This window comes from Cariama cristata, unplaced genomic scaffold, assembly GCF_000690535.1.
Source record: "Cariama cristata isolate BGI_N322 unplaced genomic scaffold, ASM69053v1 scaffold25404, whole genome shotgun sequence".
In the NCBI taxonomy this organism is placed as follows: domain Eukaryota; kingdom Metazoa; phylum Chordata; class Aves; order Cariamiformes; family Cariamidae; genus Cariama; species Cariama cristata.
In genome coordinates, this window is record NW_009612738.1 from 4,272 (window position 1) to 26,987 (window position 22,716).

The window sequence follows — 22,716 nt, forward strand, 5'->3', positions numbered from 1 at the left end:
GGGGGCGGGGCACACACATGACACTGAAGCAACACATGACGGAAACACACGGCAAAGCTTACCTGATGCTAAATAAAACATTCGCTCCCATCTGGATCGAAAGCTGGAGAACACATTAAAGTAAGATACTGATAAAACAAGACACAAACACTTAAGTAGGTCAGTTTTTAAAACTTTTTTTATTTTTTAATTTTTTTTTAAGTTTTTATTTTATATTATCTACAAAGTAAAAGTTTTCTTAACTTAAAAGTTACATCACTGTCTCACGATAGTGATTATCTCATCAAACGTGATTTATAAATAATAATTCATCAGTTTGACGATTAGAATTTTTTTTTTTTTACTGAACCTGTTTCAAGTTTAGTTAGAAGTAAAAGGGATCTCCAAGTCTTGATTTTTAGTGATAATAGCAGCAAGAATCACTCTTGTTACTTCTTTTGCTAGCTGATGAGTTCATAACTTTGAAGGGTCATTAAAAAATAAATAACTTCCAGTTTTCAGCAAGCAGAGTTGGGGCACTTGCAGGACTCAGATACAGTGCATGGAATTATGGAATAGCCCACAAGTTCCTAAATGCCTCTACTCAGTCCGAATCTCTCCCACTGCAAGATGAACTGTTAGCATTCCTAGTGGATGTTACAAGAAATCAATTTTTTTTCTTTTTTAAACAAAATAAAATGAAATTCTAGTTTTCTGTGCTTCCAGTTGGCAGAAGCAGTAGAAGGAGGGTATTTGGCCTACAAAAGGTATCCAGCCTTTCAGTTATTCCAGATGAGCCTTACAACTGCTGTTGGTGGTGGGCTTGTACTGTAAAAAAAAAGTTCAAATGTAAATAATAAATTGGCAAGCCACACAACAGTTTGCTAGTAAAGTGGTCACAGGACAACTACTGAGCTGAACTTGCTTTTTTTCTTTTTTTAAAATTTTCTTTATTTTTTTCTTTTTTTTTTTTTAAGAGAACAAAACAAAACCCTGCATATCAAGATGTCCTTTGGATGGTTTTTTTCCCTACCTAAACCCTCAGAAAGCAGCTTTGTTCTGCTCACACATTCCCCAAGAAACATGATCAGATAACTAGTTCACTACAACAGCTTAGAGGCTGTTTAGAAATCAATAATAAAGAAACCTAGGTACAGTTAAATTTAAAGCAGAAAGAAGTCATACAGCACCTACTTTTCACAAAAAGTAAAGCTGCAGAATGTTACTCTGAATTAAAGATTAGACTTCAGTTGTCACTTTACTTCAGTCATTAGAAGTTTAACAGCCCTAGCCCCGAGCAACAATTACACTCCTATCCTCAAGACCAATGACTTTAGATTTAATAAAACCCCAGATCATTATAAACAGGCTACACAGAGAGTCCATCCCCCACGGCAAAACCACGGCAAAACCTGGAAGAACAACAGTCCCACAGTGCCAGTGTCTGCAGTTATCCATTTCTCTACTTTAGCTAGAAAGTAGCAAAGCCTTTGCTAAATCAGCTAAATCTCGTACGCTTATCTAGGCTCGCATTTGGGCTGGCAAAGTATAAATGTGAAATGCAGAAAGAGTCTGCCTTCAGCAGCCTGCCACTCTACAAGGACATCTTAAGGGTTGTTTGTTGTGGTTTTTGTTTGTTTGTTTGTTTGTTTTTTGTTCTTTTCCCCAAATCTGGTTCATAACAGTTCTCCTCACTACTACGACCTGGCTCAGTTAAGGTGCAGGTCTCCCGGGCACACACTCCTCACCTGAAGGGTGCGTCATATAGGGGAAATGTGTTGTTGTCGAGACTGGAATGGGCTGTAGTGCACTTTGAGCGATGGCGGCTTGGGGACCACCAGGTGGCTGTGTCGTCATTAGCATCATTGGAGCATGGGCAGTTGGGTGAGAAGGAACCATTCCTGACTGTACATGAGCCTGAAACAAAGAGCTCTTTAGTATAATGGTCACAAGGAGGCATCACTCCTGGCCACATGACTGTCAAGTTTTCTCCAGCTGTACTGGTAAATCCAGAGATTTACTCCATTTTAACTAGATTAGCTATAGGGATTAAGTCAGAGATCTTAACACAAAAATAATAACTGGAAAAAAAAAAATAAGGGGGCTCAAATCCTTACGGCTGGCTCTGAGTCACATTCTCAATTTTAGCCATTTGGACAGTGAGCGCTGGGAGAAACTGCCAGCATTAAACAGTGGGATGTTTAGAAAACCAAACCAAAACAAAAAAAACCTCAGCAACAAATCTTCAAAACATTACTGTTAGTAACCTAGATCAAAGCACTTCCTATGCAGAGAATGCACCAGGTACAGATACAAACTTCACACGCACTGGGAGTCTGGCATCTCTTCCTCAGCTGCTCATTACACAACTCCACATTCTTTCATGGTTCCCTGCCCTAGAAATCACTCACTCCAGTGACCTGTGCCCATATTATTGTTCATCGAAGCAGTCATTCTAAGAGGAGTGATTTCATCTCTTTACACTGTTAGGTCAGCTTTGTTCTGTTTCCAGTTAAGGTCCTTGTGTAATCTAAGCAATCACAGTTAAGTCTCGTTGGAAAAAGAAGATTAATCTTTATGATGGCTGATCACCTTCTGGCAAACGAGTTCAGTAACTTGTCAGTTGGCTTCTTTAGCTCAGAGCAGTTCATGACTCCAGAGGTCATCAATTTTTTTGGTTTAAAAAGCTAGTAAACACTAGTTTCTTAAAAGCACAAAACATTAAGGTACCCTTAGAGCTCTCGGTGGGTTTCTCTTGGGGAGGGGCAGGGAAGCCTTTGTATCTAAGGTTTGCTTTGTCCTTCTACCATATCCCATTAACAGAGCACTACGGTGCAATAACTTTAGCCTCACGTTTCACATGCCAGTAAAGACAGATAGCAGGTAGTGGGCCACAATTTTATTTCTTAAAGACAAAAGGGTTACTTGACTCATCACAGACATTCCTGAAACTCTTTATCAGACTGGCACTGTATTAGTAGCACTCAAGAAGCCTTTAAAGGCAGGAACTGCAATTCACATCTCACTCTTGCTCTAAAAAAGGCTTAGAAGATAAGGCTGCGAAACAGAAATACCCTTCAGGATCAGCACCATTTTTACTTTGACAAACATGCTATTATTGCAGCCATCATTATAAAGCAGCTATTCATACACCAGCTGTACTCAATGCATACATCGGATAAAAATTTTCTGTTGTGGCTCAAACGCTTTGCAAATTGGCAGCTGACAGTACTCTCTAATGAATTTTAAAGTACTGTTTCTCAAGTGAGATATCTAACAGCTCAGGATTCATCTGACAACCTGAAGGGAAACTCAGTTGACCCCCTGTGTTAGCCTAACTGAAATTCCTACTACCTGGTATTTCAGAATTGTGTTCAGAAGTTGGAAATAAGGCTGCTAAGAAACTATTACATCCAGTGATTAGTTTCCCCACAATGGAATAATTACATGCATTTAAAATTTCTTACAGAACTGTAGTTACTCCTTCGTTAGAGATTTTTGAGGGAACTACCTCATTTTGAATAGTCAGTTAGTTTGGTCTAAATAACATGGGCTATAGATCGTAGTTTTCATCCTAAAAAAATTACAGCAGAATAGACTGCGTAAGTCAAAAACAAAGGGTAAGGCAGGCTTTGCCTCTGATTGCTAAAAAATCCTGACTGAGCAGTCAGTTCTGACTAAAAGTTGCATCTGACTTGCTTTAGCGAGGTTTGCTTATTAAGTGCCTGGCACACAGAAAGGAAGGCAATGGTCTCATCCGATAGCGCAGGCACAGGCCTGGCCATGACGTGTACAGCACAATTCACATACAGTTCTACCTTTAAGCTGACCTTGAAACAAACAAGTTTCACGTTTCAAGGCACGGCACTGAACATGCCACTAACTCAGGAGCATGCAGCAAGACCCTTCCGAGGGGTTGTATGCAAGGCACCCCGAGAAGCTGTACGACCTAGGCATTCACACCAGTGCCATCACACCAGAGCAGCGCAAGTATCTTGTTTCTGGCAGAAACCAGAGCCTGGGAGGACACAGCAAGATGCCACAGCAGTAGTCAAGTTTGGACATCCTCTCCTTATCCTCCCACAGTACAAAAGCAGAGAAATTAAAAGCCTAACTGAATTAAAAAGCTAAAAACTCAACATCAGTAAAACAATTCCTAAATAACTATTAATTCATTGGCTTAACTGACTGTCCCAGGGACCAAAGCAAAGATTTTAGCAGAATTCTGCAAGGGACTGGACACCTATTAGACTAACCTCCCCAATTACAGTTAGTCATGATATGCCAAACTCTTGTTAACCTGTATGAGAAGGCATAAGCCAGACACCAAGTACTTGGTCTGAAGAAGAAACTGTGCAGGCAAATTACTGATTAACTGTCCGTTCCTTGACAAAGCACACTAAATCCATGAGATTTAGTAAACATCAGAAAAATTTTGTAACACTGCTTTACGCAGAGCTGTTGATTAATCAATCATGTGCTTCCCTTCCCAAAATCCTTTTTTCAGTGAGTTGACCACAAGGGAGCAGTTAAGAGAAGTGGGTTTCTGATCCTGAAGCAAGGACTGTTGTGAAGTTGCCCAACAATCACTGAGGACCTTCTGCATAAGCAGTTTATTTAGAACCACACACAGACACATACACACACACACACACGGTTTTCTCTTTCAGCAATGATTGTCTTGCAGTCATCTGAACTGAATCTCACCTATCTCCCATTGCAGTGCCTTGCTACTCCCTAGTCATCCTGTGTAATATCCTTTACTGGATGTACTTGTGTAAATTCGACTACAGTGCAGAGCCTAAAACTGCCACCAAAAGCAGCAATTCAGCCTTCCTCCACTCAGCTCTCACCTCCAACCTTTCTGTATGTCAGCTCTTCCTGTGATCATGCAGTGAACCTGAGTAGTGAACTGATTCGACTGAGAAATAGCCTAAAATGGGGGTAGGGGAGGCACACTTCAGCTGAATTATGTCCCCAGTCTGGTTTGCTGCATGGCCAAACGGTTCTGTGAGCAGAATGGTGGGGCAGGACAAGGATGGGAGCCGGGAACTGGGAAGAGAGCTCAATTTCTTTCAGTAGCAGTGCCAGCTTAAGATGTCTTCATTAAACTACAGTTGTAGATGCACTGGGTGTTGGAAGCTGAGGTCCAAGTATCTTGTAAAATTCTAAATAAAGGCAATGTACAGATAGAAACCTAAATAACACAACAAGTAGTCTGTGCTGAGAGGTGACAGAATGTAATTCACTTCAGCAGGCCCGACTGTCCTAACTTTGTGGCATTAAGACATTTAGTCTTGAAGGTTGTTAAACTGTGTTTACCTGGGGGACATGGGCCATGTGTGGCGGATTGGTATATGCAGGTTGAACATGGGAGGGATGAATGGTGAAGACTGTTTGTTGTGCTGTAGGAAAACTATTTTGTGGAGACTGCGTATTGGAGCCTGGCGTCATGGAAGGTGGGGTTGGAGCTAGACCTGCGTGGTAAATTGCCGACTGCTGTTGTGGGTTTGCCAGGTGGAGTGCCTGAGCAGCCTGGTGCTGATGATGCTGGGGAAAAAAAAAAAAAACAAAACAAAAAAGACAGAAGATCATTAGATCATTTAAGCTATGGTCTAGAAGTGAGACATGTTTATTCTGTAAACTAGTGTAAGAAAGGTTTGCAAGACTGCTCTCAATGGTAAATCTTTAAGTGGCAGATCTAAGGATCACCACACCTATGGTCATGAGGAAACTCATTTCAATTCCACCAGGCTCATTTTCTCCTTGCACTAGAAGCCATGTGAGCTGGAGTCTGGAAAACAGAACCTAGACTGCCAGGTAAAAACACGGAGAACCTGCAACCGTGGAGCTGGATAAACTTCACATTTGTACTTAGCATCCCAAAGTTATTACCAGTAGGTAACTAAGGCATGCAGCACTATTGCAAGGCCTCTTTTGATTTCAGCTGCTTGTCTGTGACAAAATACAATCAAATGCTTCTCAACATTTACCTGTTATTTCCAGTTGTAACTCCACTCATATTAAAGCTCTGGCAAAATTATGACCCTTCCTTAATCGTAACATGGAAACAAGCTATACCTCATCCCCTGTGAAGAGGGAGAAATGAATGGCTGGACTCTGATACTGGTCCTTCCTAAGGGGAAGGGACTGCTACAAGTTTCCCCGCTAGCCTATCTAACAAACTATGTCATGAGCCTGCCACCTTTGGGTCCTAGCCACTGCAAGCAGAGAAAAATTAAATTATATAGCTCTACTTCCTTCCGTCCAGAAAACAGAGGGGAATCTAGACAAGTCCTGCATGAGATCTCTCACATGTAGTTCATCTGGGCAACTGCTCCATCCTACCATTTTTCCTCTCAAAGAAATCAATGTAACAATATCAAGCATCAGACAGATGCAACACCTTCCAGTAGAGCATGTTAAATACAATTTAAAGACATTCACTTCCTTGAGTTCTGTTACCTGCACGGGGCTAGGAGCAGGGTGGCTTCCAGCATGTTGGCTTTGCTGCTGGCCAGTTGGTGTGGCAGAAGGCTGAGGATGCGGAGGATGCGGATGCAGGGTAGCATTAGGGTGGGCATACTGCTGAGCAAGTGAGCCAGTGGAAACTAGGATGAAAAAGAAGAATATTTAATAACAGATACAGAACACGCATCTCACCAAGTCACCATCTGCACTTGAAGATTTCACTATATCTCAAACATATTGTAAATATATTCCCTCCCCCTTCTAAAAAAAAAAAAAAATGTATCTTGCAAATAGCTGAGTATCTTACCTTGCTTTTGTGTAGTTTGGTTTTGCAGGAAAGTCTATAAATAACCATAATTAGACAATTCATCTTCCCTAGTTTGACAATATAACAGATACTACATAGAAAAAAAAGCAGTATTTCATCTTTTGTTTTGTCAAACAGACCAGTTTAAAATATCAAATTTATCATTTTCATACAATTTAGTTTTTCCTGAAATATACTTTTCAAAGGTGTTACAAGCCATTTTTATTTCCACCATCCAAAAAATTCTTTGGCCTTATACCTGGCTAACCTCACCATGCTACTCTTCTGGAAATTGCTCACAGTACAGTCAGTGTAAAGTATATACACTGCATGTATGCTTAAGAGCTATAGGGACACACAGTATATACCTAACAGCTGAGAAAACTGAGGCTGATTAAGCATCAAATTTTTGCTGAAGCCAGTATCTCGTACTAAAATAACATATCTTGCCTCTCCCCTCAAGGCCAATTACAGAGTCTGTTCTGGATCACCACCATTCTGTGAACTTCTCAACATTGCCATGAAATTCTTAATTCCATGAAGCAGTAGCAAATAAGGTACAAAATTCCAAAAAAAGGAAAAAACTTAACATAAAACTTTCACACCAGTGAAGCCACATCTGTTGCTACAGCCATACCAGTCTCCAACAACAAACTAATATCAAGAAGGCCCTCCTTGAGAAGTTCTGCTCTGTTCTGCTTCAAAACGGGCCACCCAATCTTTTTTTTTTTTTTAAACTTCTGAGGGAATCTAAGAAAGTATGAAAAGCCATAATGACAGCAAGTCTTCCTTTAAACTAAAAACAAAGCATGCAACCAGAAAGCAAGACCCTAAGAAAATGAAGACGCTTTGCCTATTCCCCTCTATTGCCTTTAGGTCTTGTGCAACCACCAGTCCACAGTTTGCAGCCACGCTTCTGCACGTGACAGTGTGCACTACTCTCTCCAGTATTACAGCTCGTCAAGACCAAGGCTACTTTTGCTGACAATAGTACTAAAAGACAAAACAGTCAAAAGCAAACTATCAACCTGCTCCTGAATCTTCCAAGCAACGTCTCCTTATTTGTTTTGGTACCCTTTTGTTGTTCTGACTGAAGTTAATTACTGCTTACTATCTATCGGGTTACAGCTTTTTTAATGGGGTATTAGATGAGAATTTGATGGCCAACAAAGTGCCTGTCTCTGCAGCATACCTATAGAAGCCATGGGTTTTCTAGAGGCGTTTTCTTGCCCTAAGTAAACAAACCTGAAAAGCAGGGCACAGGGAGAAACTTTTGAGTGCAACTGTTACGCTGCAACCACCTGCCCCAGGTATTCACAGCTAGCGAAGTGTGTTATCTCACTTTTGCAAGGAACTGTTTGCTGCAGCTTCTGAAGTTTCACTGTGCTGGGATCTAAGTTCAGGAATGCACAGAACTGGCTGTGTGTATACAAAGGATGAAAGCCCAGATGGGTGGAGAACACGGACAAAAATGTAGGTGCATCTGAAAGCACAATGCTATTCAGCAAAAGCAAGTCTCAAAAACACAGCAACTCTACTGTGCTCTGTTAACCAGCCCTGACGCACTACTACCCTGTCCAAATACTTTTTTTCCTCCAGTTTGGCTTGCTATAAAGCTTACAAATACTAGTTTTAACATATTCAAACTCAATAGAATATATATAGACAGTATCTTTTTTGCCCAGTTGAGATTTTTCTCCCCTCTACAGGCCACTATGAAGGGCTCTCCTTTAGAAAATAACTGCCTACCACATTTACCTTAATCCCACCCTGCTGTCTTGAAAGCTCTATTAAATCTTCACTCAACAAATGGTCTAACAGTGAGGCGCACTACAGTTTCAGGCTACTAATGAGTTTCAGGCGATGAACTTCATATACATTTGTAATCCGAAATTCTTGCACCCTGTAGTTGATCCTAACATACTTATGCATGAGCATGTAAGCGTACTTAAGCAGAAGTGTACAAGCACACTCATACACTATAAGAATTTCTGATTGAGGGAGGTTTCGAAAACAGCTCGATATTTTCTATGCGCACTGTCAAAACTACCAGTATCTTCTGCCATAGCACTTTGTCACGCTTTCAAATGTCTTTTTTTTTCGTATCACTACTAAAATTTATTTTGCAGCAGCATCCCCACCACGCTTATATTTGACTTGCAAACATCACTCCTCCTTACAATGACTGCGTGAAAATTATCAATGGCAACACTGAGCATTTTTACAGTATGAAGTTTATGGCTTCCTACAGTAGGAAAATTTCTCAACCTCATTATTATACACACTCTGAAGAAGGCCAAAAGTTATTATGTCTTGTCAAAGTAATAGAAATAAATGCATAGAGGGATTGACTTGCTTGCCAAAGGGCATGCTACCAGAAATCTTCCTCAGCTCTCATCCCACTGCCTCAACCACAGAGCTGGCATGCCTGACTACAAATTAACTTCAACTCCATTCAAGAGGTTTTAAAATGTATATGAAAGTTAATTCCAAGTTGTAAGATATTCAAGGCTTCCCACATCCTGCCACATTACTTGTTAAAAGCTCCTGAAATAATGTGGTACTCCCTTAAACCATTTGTGCAATTCATCTTTCATTTCTTTATAGCCTAGAGAATGATAAACTAAGTTATTCTGAAGCAGACACATTATACAATAAAACTTCACAATGAAGAACTTCTCTCAAGAAGCCAGTTAAATGGAGGAATAGTACCCTAAAGAATAGATACAGAAGCAGGGGGAGGATCAAGTTTTTGTCATAGTAGCAGCTCTTCCATAACCACCTAATATCTTTTATCCATAGCTTTGCATTTAAAGTTCCAGACTTTTTACAGTGAAGAATTTTATTTGCCTAGCTTCTCCTCTCCTCCATTTTGCCTTTAAAAAGACACTCATAACCTCTACAAGTTTGGTTAAAACTACTTCAGATGCTGCTGCAAATTATGTTTTAATAGCAATATTAAAAGTGCCTTCAGAAAATTTTATTTGGACACTTAATCTAAATCCTGTACAGATATTGCATACAGATCAAGAACGGTTCAGGACAAGTGGCAGCAAGTCTGAAATATGTTTTAGTTCAAAACCAGGGTTCAAACTTCAACTCTACAAATGTAAAAAGTTTTCCATGTTTAGCTAGTGCAATTAATAGTTTATGACAAGCCAATGAAATCTATGAGACTAGCAAACCTGTGAAAGAAGCCCTGCAAAAGAGTCATAAGAAATTCACCTCCTTAGCCATAACTAAAGCAATTTCACTGTGACTTTTTTCAAGAATTTTTGCCTGTTCATCAAAACAGCTCCCTACACATATTAAATAGCAAACAAGGTAAGACAAGAGGTGAAAAAAGAAAAAAAAACCATCACCAACTATCCAACATTTTCCCCCATCTGTCAGTACTCTAGGGATTTTCCAAATGGCCATCTAGTATCCAAGAAGTGCTGAGAAAGGTCTAGGAAAGGACAAAACAGCTCTGCCTATCTTCTTGCTGCAAGTAAGCTCACTCCAGCACAAATACAGTTTTTCTCACCCTTTACACCTTTAAGTTCCTCTCCCGTAGAAACACTCCCTAGGCTAACCTGCTTCACTTCAGCATCTTTTGATCAAGCTGGTTCCCAACATGAAATATTTAACTGCACTAACCTCGCAGGGATACACAGTGAAGGTAAGTGATTCAGTAATGAAGTGAGCAAAAATACCAGATGGATTGAATTACTGAATTCAACTCTACAAAAGTGGAACCCCTTTTTCTGAGAGGCAAACAAGTAGTAGTCAGCCATCAAACTCACAGAAGGAGCTGAAATTAAAAGAGGTCAGAGCAGCAGAAACCAAGCAGAACTCCCAGCTACGAGGGCACATGCAAAAACCATATAATGTCATTTCATATTTTCCCTGGTAGGAATTTCAGTGCTGCCAATAGTGGTCATCGTTGGTCATCATCCAAAGATGCACTGAAGAGCCTATTTTCAAGAACTGACCAGTGAACAAACTTCAAAACTATTGCCAGACCCAGTAAGATGGTGAGGATAACTACATTTAAAAGACCTGAATGGTAGGAAGCAAAGAAATAGCAAATGTTTCTTTCATAATACAAACATTTAAAGAAGTCATTTTACACAGGTAGAGCGGACTTCACTTAAAAGATTATCCATGAAAGGAACGAGCTTATTAAAGTTATTTCAGTGCACCAAACCAAGATGCATGAAAACAGGACAGGTCAGCATCCTACAACACTAGTTCATGCAGAACTGTACAAGAAACACAGGAAGTCTGTTCCAGAAGAGAGTTTTGGAGAACAAGTGGTATTTCTCACGTCCCTCTTGCATGAGCTAACTCAAAAAGCCCCAGAAGAGTGCCTGGCATAGGCTGCATGGACTTGCAGACAGACACAGCAACAAGTCTCACTGCAGGACAGGAGCAAGTATGAAAATACCCTGAAACTTCAAGTCCTCTTTTTCCATGTCTTGGGTGACAGCTACAGTTCATCTTGCAATCATCTCCCCCCGCCAAAAACCAGCTTCCTCAAAGTGCTATGATGAACACCAACATACAAGGCAACATTTTTTAGTTATCTTTCCCAGTACACGTACGCAACTGAAGTCTGTATTAGTTATTGCGTACTGAGAGCATGGAGGATGTCAGCCCCTCTCCCATTGCTTACACAGACGTAGGTCACCAGCAACACCACACAGGAGCACTGGAGCCAGGTAACGTAACTGATAACATTCACCTGCCAAGGGGGAAGCATCCGATGCTAGGTACTGGCAAGTAGCCCTCATCTAGTCAGTCTCGTTATAATAATGACAAAGTATGTTGTTCACAGCACTCCTTCAGTGGCACCAAAGTAACTCTACAGAAAGCTTCCTTCACTTCAGCTGCAACTCAAGTTATTTCCTCCCAGGGGCTCAGAACTTGACCCACAGCTTTTTAAAGATGCGGCACAAGATACATCTCCTTTTAGAAAAATTATTAACTTGCCGGGTTTTAAAAATCCCGTTCGGGCCACAAAAGAAAGTGAGCGAGGCAGTTCACGCAGGTTTTTAAGCAGAGGCTATCCACATGCAGCACTCACTTCTAGTTGCAGATGAAAAGACTGGGTAGTAAAGTCAGATTATTTGACATGCAAAAAACATTCAAAAAAAGAAAAAGACAAATCAGCTTCCTGTGGTCGTATACATGTGTTCAACACCTTCATCCCCCCATCCATTGAAAGGAACCTTCCTGCATTTTCCACATACTGGTTTGGTGCAAGGAAACTTGTTCCCTCAACACGTCCCATTCCTTTAACATCTGTTCTTTAGAAAGTGCTTTTCTGTACAAATCAAAATTAGTACAAAAAACCCAACTCACTGGCAAAGTAGAAAGAAGGGCCTGTCTCCTTGCTGTATGGTATTTTGGGACATGCTGAATTTGGGAAATAGAAAGGTAAATTAGCCTCTTGCCACGTGCATACTTCCCGTCTTCTGGAAAGGTCAGCATCATAATTTTTTTTTTTTAAAATTTTTTTTTTTTTTAAGATTGTAGAACCATGCAGATATTTTTATTTACTTAGGTGCTATTAGAGCTGGATACTTAGTTTTACAAGTGAGTGAAGATGAAACAACACAAGTCTCGAGTAAGCCTTCCTTCTTAATTGTGACACTGAGGTCTTCAGTTCTTAATTAACACAAAAATAAACTTTATGTCAATTAATGGTCTATTACAGTCCACTGTAATAAGAAGGTTAAAATGTAGTTACACTAAACCAGAAATTGGCCCCTTGCTTTTTCAGCTATATCACTGTCATTCTTAACAGTTCCAAGACACCTTTGGTGACTGGTTCTCTCTTAGTCCCTGGAGAATCCTCTGAAGTTTATATTATATCCACCATTGCACTATCAGGGTAATAGAATTTACTCTACTGCTGAGACAGAAACCAGATAAAGTTAGAGACAACACCAGACCAGTAAAACATATGCAGAAGGGGAAAGGGGAAGAGAGAATGGGGACAGGAATGAGAGCACAAAAAAACAGGAAATGCATCTGTATAAAACCAAGGTCTGGTTTTAAACAAGTTTGTTTTTAAAACACAAAAGTTAAGTTTTTCAGAGGACTCCAGTTATCTGAAAACACAGGCAATTCAGCTACATGGTAAAACTAACACAAATTCATTGTCACAGGAACGAACATATCCATTCTCTACCGAGATAACTAAATTTTCTACTAATGGCACAAGACAAGTTTGGGTCTTTGTGAGACATAGACCAAGCAGTCAAACTGCACACCATGGCCAGCAAACTCTACCAGGGAGATCACACAGAGTCAACACTTCCAAGACAGGCAGTACATTCTGAAACCAAGGTGCAGTTTAGCAAGGTAAGAACGACAACTCCGCGTTCAGGTACGTGTGTGTGGCAGATAGAGGTGTGTGTACTGCTCTGCTTCTGCAGTGCCTGCATTTCAAACTTCCCTTGACAAGGACATCTAAGTGGGTCACATCTCCAGAAGTTAGGAGCTGAAGTGTGTAATAGATGTTTTTATCGTCTGGCTGGTAGACAGGAAGAAAGATAGTTGTTGAACATTGTCCTTCCCAATTGTGTTTTGAGGGGGAAAAACCCAGTGATTTAAACACTCCTCCGTCATATTTTTAGACAGGTCTACTGGTGACCATACAGCTCAGCTGCTCTGCTTCTCTTGAGCTCTTGTCAACAGCGGGTTGTGAAAAGAAGCAGGACACTGTAACAACTGGCAAGGAAATCCCAGAAGTGCAGAAATATAGCATTAAACAGCATTAGACAAAAATACTTTTCTTTAAAGTGGAAGAGTGCTTATCAACAAGTGTAGGTCACTGTATGTATTTTGGATTCAGCTATCTCTTCACGAGACAGGAAGGAAAACAAACCCCAAACTTTTGGCAGGGAGGGTAGTTCACTTAATGGATCAATAGGCATTTCTCTTCACTGGCAGTCAGTTACTACTTGCCACAGACTTTCAACTTGTCCCAAACCACGAGTGAAGATGGAGTTTCAGATCTCACCAGAAAAACATTTCACACCTTAAGAACACTTCATAAGCAGTGCCCCCCAACCCCCACGTCTCAGTGCAGTTGTCCTTGCAGACATCTTCTCTCTACCACATACGCTGGGGGGAAGGTGAATTTTGCAAGAATTATCTCAAAAGAAAGCACTAGTACCTTGAAGGATAAAAGGGCAGTACAGCCCACTGAATCCTGATATCAAGGGGGGAAGAAAAAAAAAAATTTAAAAAGAAATTATATATTTTTTAAAATCAGGTAGCAATTTTTAAGAGCCAAAAGGAAATCTGAGAACTTGTTTGAGTAAGTGCTCCAGAAATCAAAAGCAGCAGTGGTGGCTGTTTCTCAGGAAGTTGTTATTCTGTACTTTCAAGTTAGTTTTAAGAGAGGACCAGAATCGAAGTGCACTGGTATATTTAGTTCAAAGATACTGTGGGTAAACTTAAGATTCCCAAAATACAGAACGTAAGTTAAGGATATGTTCTTATAGTCACTCAAATCAGATGTGAATGATTCCAGCATGTTGTTCTTTAGCAACGTACTCCATAAGCAGCTTATATTTATCACCTTAGGTATTTCTACATTTTTTTTTCCCCAAGCGTTCACATATCGATAAGTGGAAGTCAAGTGAATATGTTACAGATGGACACATTTTGAAGAAACACAATCCCTCTAGGCAAGGTCTTCAAGTACTCAGCACATGGAAGACTTGCAAAAATCTGAATTGAGACAGTGCTGCACTACGTCAGAAGTCATTTCATGTGTAGCTAACTGCAAACTTTGTAGGTTAAGGGTACATTTGAGCCAATTCATTTTCACTAGGCAATAAACACGTCTGCACATGGTATGAACATACTCTTAAAAAAAAAGGCATCTCATACAGAGTTCATGATCCAGTTGGGTTGAAGGGTTTCAATAACAAGAATTTCAAGCACTTGATCATTTACTGGGAAGGTGGGAGAATATTTAGAAGAGTCACCAAGTAGCCACTTGAAAGAACACGGGACATGCAACTTCTGTTAAATCAGGTGCTCTTGGAAAAGTAATATTTAATTACATGGCAGGAAATAGCAAAGAATTCTCAAGTTTGACCCAACGTAGCTGTTTGCACTGGTAGGTAGCCACATACCTACAACAGACAAGCTGCAAAACCAACACAAAATGGGATCTAACAGTTGTAAGTTAGAATATCAGTGAAAAAAACTATACAGACATCTGATCAAAGCCAACCAAGGGAATAGGCTTGTACTTCAATGCTGTAGAACCCACTGGTTACAGAAGATAAGGATGGTGCACAATGGGAAATTGCTAGGAAGTCACATGCAACCATTCTCAATCAAATCGCAGATTATCTCATGTTTGGTTTTATTTTAATAAGGATTTGAGCAGAGAGTTTTCACCAATAAAGGTCTGAAAGCCTTTGATCATTCACTTTATCGGAATTCTATTTAATCTAATGAAAAAGCAAACAGAAGATCTGTTTACATGGACACCTCAAGCACAAGAGTTGAAAAGATCAAAGTAATACAATTAGCAAGGACCTGTGAGGGAAAGACTTAATCTCTACAAGTAACTTCCATTTCAGCTTCAACACAAATGAGCCGAAATGTTCTTCCTCCAAGTGTCAAAAAAGGATTCTGTTATTTTTGTTTCTTAGCTATGTTACCATACCACTGCAGAGATCTGACAGGATGTTTTCAGATGGGTAAGACACAGACTTTTTAAAATCAGAATTAATTTCACACTAAACTTCAGATTCTTAGCCTTGTAAGTTTTCATGACACATCATGGACTTCCATTAAGTAGCAGTGTAAAACTAAGCACCGGAAAACATACAAAGATGTCTAAAGGTACAGAAAATCTTTTATTAGAATCTAAGTCAATAATATACGTGACCCAATAAAAGTCTTCCTCAGATGCTGTAACAAGTATTGAAATGCCACGTTTTCAAGAGACCATCTGCTGTTTTGACATTTTATGACAATTTCCAAGCCTTCTAGCAACCTTGATTCTACCTCTTTCAATAGCATGTTCTGCAGTGAGTTTTTTCCTCCGAATTGGGCATTGATTTATCACACATTTATAACGCTTTAGAAGTTCTTTCACATTTCACTTTGCAACAAGGTAACCCACATTTTCAGCACTTCACTGTAAGTGAAATAGGCCCATCTGATAATGCTGGAGACTAACTGTCAGCAATACATGAGCTGTTTCACATACTTATTCTTGACTTACCAAAAAAGAAAGGTAAGCAACACATGTTTTATTTTGCTTAAACAGCAGTGTTCATACTGTTAATAATGCTAGTAGTATCATAAAGACAGCATTTCACTAGTTGTCAGAACTAAAGTCAAGTTTTGAAACTGAGGTCATAGCCTTGCAATAAAACAAGTCCTAATTATAATCAAGAAACAATCAAGGGATGTTGTGTCAAAAGCATCAAGAGAACTTGAACAAACTTCTTTCAGCAGATATTCTTTAGCAGCTCCCAGGTTGAAATTTCATCTTGGTCACTGGCATCCTACCGAAATCAGCATACTTGAGTTTTCATTTTAACCAGGTGGCTCAGTTTTCAATGCTCTGCTCATCATCTTATGAAACATAAACCACATCTACTGGTGTAATCTGAATGATACCCATGTTTGAAGCTTGAGATTAAATACATCCCTGCACAACATAAGAACTTAAAAAGTTACATATAACACAAAACGTTTCCTACCATACATAGCATGCGTCTGTTCATGCGCACCATACTGTGTTGCAGAAGAAGATACTAAACCAGGCTGTGCGTGTGTTGGTGGTGCCATCATTCTAGCGTTGCCCTGTATTACAGGGCTATAAACATGAGGATGCTGCATTCAACAGAAATAAAAAAACAAACAGTTAATTGGAGGACTGTTACAAAGAAACTGGTGTCATCTAAATGATAATTATGTACCTAGAAAGAGTAATAGCTTGGCCTTACTAAAATGCAGAGCAAACTGAAGATTTCATGCTATCACAATTGTTTCTAAAAATGTAAGGACATTTTCTGCAGTGGGCTAGAAACTGACAAAAACCATTGGCGTATCTAATTCTTGCCACTCCAGTAACATAGTGAGCTTATGTATGTAATTATGTATTTATCCAATTACATATGTATATTTCAAAGCCTTTGAAGTAAGACATGTACACCAAACAGCTTATTTTTACAACAGCTAACTAGGAGATGTCCTGGCCATGACCTGAAAGGAATTCTTCAAAGAGCTAAAAAGGCAGCATCAATAATAAATGCCAATTTCTAAACTGACCTTAAAATTTGTTACAGGCTTTGAAACACATTACAACATGACAAGTATGCTTGAGAACCCAGAAACTGTTCAGAGTGACTTCCTATGACTGGAGACAATAGGGTATTTAGGATCAAGCCACTTAATTACTTCTGTTTTGACTTACCACGTACGCTAAAAGGACTCTTACCTGAGATTGGTAGTGTGGCACATGCTGCACAAGAGGCTGATTAGGAAACTGTTGGGGACTATATGCAACATATTGTGTTGAATAAGCAGGTGGCGTAGCTACAATTGGAGGGCCTGCTGCCGAGGCAGGATGCATCATGGTGCTCTGATGATGTTGGTCTTGCCGTTGCTGAGGCATATTTGGTACTACAAAGCAAAGAGTGCCTCATGTTAGAAATACAGGACAAAGAACGACGATCTTTCTGAAAGGTTTTACATTACAATGTCACTGTGACCAAGTGGAATACCCTCATCCCTCACCTTTAACCACACATTAGAGCTCTATCAAAAAGAGGAACAGCATGAAAAGGAGTTCCTCCAAGAAACATCTGATTTTCATCACTGCCTTTGAGCCATGTATAAGGCCACAAACCCAGGTCTGCTTTTTTTTGTGAAGGAAGAAAGGCAGAGGGAGAGAAAGACTGACAAGAACCAGTAACAGAAGAGAAAGGTTATATCAGGATACCTACATTAATCAAATTTGATCTTGTCTCCTTCAAGAGGCTTAATTTACCCTCTATAGGAACTACTCAGCAACTGTTCCATCAGTTGGAAAGCTGAGTGTTAAAATTACTTGCACTTATGGCTGAGGAGAGCAGAATAAAGGTCTCCATGCAGCCACAATTTGAGGTATTCACATCTTTTAAGCTCTGTGCTACCACTCAGGATAGCAGAAAGCAACTTTTAGGTCACAGTCAACACTGAAGGGGACAAGTCAACCTATAAGAGGAGCAGGAATAATGAAAGGGAAGAAAGATTAAGAGAGCAGAGCACTGTAGTGTGGGACTACCTGAGCTATCCTGGTAAGGCGACCAACCGAACCACAGCAGCAAGGCACTCAGAACAAACTAATTCAGTCTACTAAGCAACAGGGCATGAGTTCAAGGTGAGCTCCAGCTTGCTGCAGTGAGACTGCAACTAATGACTATGCTAACTCAAGCACCTGTAAACTCCACTGCAGTGTGCAATGTAGACAGACCCCTTAAAGAGAGGAAAGGAGGGAAATGTTGAAGATTCAGTAAATTCACTCCATGATGATTTTATTTACACTCCAGATCAACAACAGAAAAAAGTAAATACAGGACCCAACCGGAACAGTGTAAAGGCACTGAACTTTAACCCATGTAGCTCCTTCAGGACTATGCTGCACAGAGAATAGATATGCAGAAAATAATGAAACTTAAAAAAGGAATTCAGAACAGGAGAGCGGTCTCACACAGCAAGTGAGTATACAGCAATCTATTTCTGATTAAAACAATCACTGTTACCAACCAAAAGATTTCATGGGTCAGGCCACAGTAAAGTTAAGTGTGCTTTAAAATAGAAATACATTGCAGGTTTTTTGTCTTCCCTACATTCATAAAGGCTACTTGTTTATTTCTAAACAGCAGAACTGCTATTCTAAACAATTTCCTCCTCCAGTGACTGGAGCTGCAGCACTGGAACCTATCATCATGAACCACTGTATAAAACTGCAAGAAAGCATGCACTGTGTAGAATTAGAGCATTATCTGAAACGTGACTATAAAAAACAAGACCATCATTTTTCTGCTCCTTCACTGCACTGCACAGAAGGGAGTGCATCTTGCCACACATGTTCTCGGCTCCATAGCCACAGGTGTCACTTGTTAAAAACACGGTATTGTTACTCCAGCTGTTCAGTTACTGTTGCAGAAGGAATGCAAAAGAACAAACTGGAACCAGCAGAAAGTTCTTTCTAAAACAGTAGCACAGCGTACTCTTTCTGAAGAAACAGTGATTTTGCTTGTTGACAAAAAAACCTCTATTAAAGCACCACTCAGGGCTCTGCTGTAAAGCAGTACAGAAAGTTTCCTTTACAAAAACGTGTAACATTTATGAACTATAGCAGACAATCAGCTTACCCTAACGTTCCAAGTAACAGAGATGTTTACCCATTTGTCAAACTAGATTCCAAATCAAGCAACTCCCCATTAGTTAAACTTACCAGGTTTTGGTTGAATCAGTTTATCTAGAAATGCATTAGTATTTCCACTCCCTTCCCTTTATTAAAAAGAGCATTTAAAGTATCAATTAAAAACAAATTAACATGGATTAGAAAATACTCAAACATTTGTAATTTATTCATGCTGCATGCAGACTAAGAACCAAACAGGCAGTATTATTCTCACCTTTACCTGCTCTATATGTCTTGGCTTGGTTCACTGGCATGGGCGTCATGGGAATAGGATACAAAGGCTGAAAAAGAAGGAGGAGTTGAAGCCACGATATTCCTTTAAAAACTGAGTGTGTGTTGGGGTGGGGGCCCCACTCAGCTCTGACTTGTTTTACTCTGTTATGTTATATGGTTTGGTGAGCTCTGCCTAACCTATGATATTTTCTTGGATCACTATGATTAAGTCTGCATGTACAAACAACTAAGACCATATGGTTTGCAACAAACAGTCAAGTAATGCTACTACTGCTACTTCAAGCACTGTACTATATCAGACAGCTTTATAACAGAGTTAGATTGCAAATCCTAGTAATCCCTACGATGACCAGAAACTAGTGGGACACAGCTGGAAGCTAACGACAAAGAAATAGTTGCTTAGAACTTAAAGAGAGTGAGACTATGTGTGGAGGACTGGGGAGGAAGTCCGCATAGATTAACAATAAACCTGAGTAAGAGCTGCTGGAATTTAGAAGTGTTTGAGACTATCAGAACACCTAGATTGAGGGACCACTGGGAAAAGTCAATATTTACATAGCTAAAATTTAACAACAATGTAAGTGTGCCCATATTTACAAAAGTAGTACAAGCTGTGTCATTTCACTGTTTTAACTTAGATCTCCTAAGTCTCCTCAACATGCTGACAATCATCCGAAAAGTGTTAACAAGTTTGCAGCCTGTGCTGCACTTTACCTGCACGCCTGGACTCACTGGAACCGGGTACATCATATTTGGTGCAAAACAAACAGGCTGAGTGTACACTGGGGTTGGCTGCTGATGACCCACCATGGAGGGGCTAGGTTGAGCTTGCGGACGAGGGGAGGTTGGTGTAGTAGAAGGTTTCGGCTACAAACAGAGTTCAGCAACGCATATGCAAGATTAGCTTGATTATACTCCAAGTAAAAGATTTGCTTATAAAGATCTACTCAAAGGCAACATTAAACAGTATCAAATAACTTACTTGAGCAAAAGATCGAGGGTTGAACTCTTTTGCATTAGGATTAAGTGTTGATTTTCTAACTTGCCTAAACATAAAGAACAAAAAGTTATGTTCAGCATTATTCTTTTACGAGCATATCTGCAGAACTCCCTAACAATTAAAAATTTTATTAAAGAGATTAAACACCTCATTTCCATCTGTAAGTCAGATTTTGAGAGCACAAACAACACATGGCATGCAAAAACCACTCTTACTGACAGTACTCTTATACTGCTTATCCATAAAAAAGTTTTCCTGCTGTTGATACTACAGCTCACATGAGCCAGGAAAACATTTAAATAAGCATTTAGATATGAATTAGGCGTGAACAGGACTAGAGTGCTATATGCAGCTCTGCCACTGACTCATGAGATGACTTTCAGTACAGTCACTTCACCTTTGTTTTCTCTGTATAACAGAGAGTACTTACATCAGCCATATAAACAGTAAGATATTACACATTAATAACAGTTTTTTCTACAAATGGCTAAATGCTAATAACAGATGTGCTTATTCTAAAAGGCATAATTACTCACTCAGAAGTATCTTTCTTCTCCTCTTTATCCTCTTTATCTTGTTTACTTCCAGGCCCAGATGTCTGTACACCTTGTGAAGTTACCTCAGGCCCTCGCTTTTGCTCAGAACTATTACTTATTGAAGGAGAAATACTTGGACTATTAGGTTTGCTACTGCCACCATTAGAGTTAGTATTACTGCCAGTTTCTATGATAGATTCTTTAGGGGTTGATTCTGTCTTTTCTTTAACTACATCTCTTGATTTTTCACCTTCTCGGGTTTTGTTTAGCAGCTGATCCACTGCATCTGAAGAGGAACTCGACTGTAACTGAAAAAAACCCAAGGAATATATTCAGTAAGTTGATATACACACCTAGGGAGAGATAATCTAATGCTATTACATACGCAGAGTAAAATACAGTCCCACAGGCCTCAACCATCTGGAAGTGACCTTTTAAAACATACAGTTCCATTTCTACTAGGAAAGAAATCTACGAACACTGACAATGTTTTAAGCCTACGCTGGGAAAGAACCTATTCAGCGACCCAACTGACCTATATATTGATTAGGAAGTGACAGGAAAGCTTAAGACAACCCTCTGGACTCATCCCCCTGTGTGATTTAACAGTAACACTTGAAAAGCTAACCTAATTTAGTAAACCATTATAACCAGGAAATAAGTAATAGGAATTCATCTTCAATTTTCCTCAGCAAAACCCTTTATTTTTTGAAACAGCTCTTCCATATGGAGCATACATGTGATAATTGTTTGTACCTAACGATCAAACAGGTTTCAAATAATATTTTCAGTGTATAGTCAATATACACATTTACATGTATTAGGCAATTGTACTAGCAAGAGTCAGCATTGATTTTCTAATATCTAGCATGAATTCTTATAGCTATTTTCATAAATTTAGCACGAGTAGTAAGGACCTGTTTTCCTGTTAACACATGCAGTGTACTCAATTCATTAAAATAATCTGGATGCACATGAGAACTATGATACCATTAAGTTGACATACAGAGAAACTTACCCTAAAGTCATTCTTAAATTTCTTTAAATCATCAATCTGTTTTCTATGTTCTGAAACAATTGGAGATACACCTGCCAAATAGAAGATCAACATTGTTCGAGCATTTCTAATACAAGTTTAATAGGCAAACCCTATACATAACTAAGTTTGCAAAAAGGTTAAGTTTGCATATGTAAAAATGAAATACAGTGGTATAATTTCATCTGTAATTTGGTATAATTCCATGAACTATATGTACAAGCACACAAAAATACTCTGTGAAACCACAGCATTACACAACTGACATATCTATAGTTCTAACGCATCACACCAAGACAGAGGCCCTGAGGTGCAGGGACTTCAGAACTCAGCTGAACACAAAGCAGCATGCAACAAAACCCTCAGAACTTAACATGTCAGCGTTTCAAGACATAGCAAGTACAGATGAAACACTGATCAAGGTTAGGTTTGGTCTTGATAAACTTAAAGGTCTTTTCCAACCTAAACGATTCTAGAATTCTAAGTTCAACAACATGAAAAGTTTTTTTTTGAGAACTGAACAAACAAACAATGCTGCAGGGAAATCCAAATGTAAGACATAATAGGAAGAAGTATAGTTACAAAAAACTACACTGCCCACAATGCTCAGCAGTATTGTAAACATAGCTCTAAGTAGAAACACTCATTCAGTTCAAAGACAGCTAAAAACCAGCTTTGTGAGCAGGAAAAAGAAAGAAGGGAAAAAAAAAA

At 39.5% G+C, this 22,716-nt stretch overlaps 1 protein-coding gene across 1 annotated transcript in view; it reads right to left on the reverse strand.

The window, feature by feature from the left end:
- Positions 1-160: 160 nt before the first annotated feature.
- Positions 161-22,716, reverse strand: part of ATXN2 (ataxin 2) — a 43,819-nt gene continuing 21,263 nt past the window's right edge. Inside the window, exons 11-21 of the mRNA XM_009698763.1 lie at positions 21,988-22,058; positions 20,970-21,277; positions 20,416-20,479; positions 20,148-20,300; positions 19,420-19,480; positions 17,226-17,410; positions 16,486-16,618; positions 6,445-6,590; positions 5,302-5,529; positions 1,728-1,896; positions 161-807 (exon numbers count right to left, since the gene is read on the reverse strand). Of these exons, the coding sequence (XP_009697065.1) occupies positions 779-807; positions 1,728-1,896; positions 5,302-5,529; positions 6,445-6,590; positions 16,486-16,618; positions 17,226-17,410; positions 19,420-19,480; positions 20,148-20,300; positions 20,416-20,479; positions 20,970-21,277; positions 21,988-22,058 (1,547 nt within the window). The 3' untranslated portion in view covers positions 161-778. The remainder of the gene's footprint in view (positions 808-1,727; positions 1,897-5,301; positions 5,530-6,444; positions 6,591-16,485; positions 16,619-17,225; positions 17,411-19,419; positions 19,481-20,147; positions 20,301-20,415; positions 20,480-20,969; positions 21,278-21,987; positions 22,059-22,716) is intronic.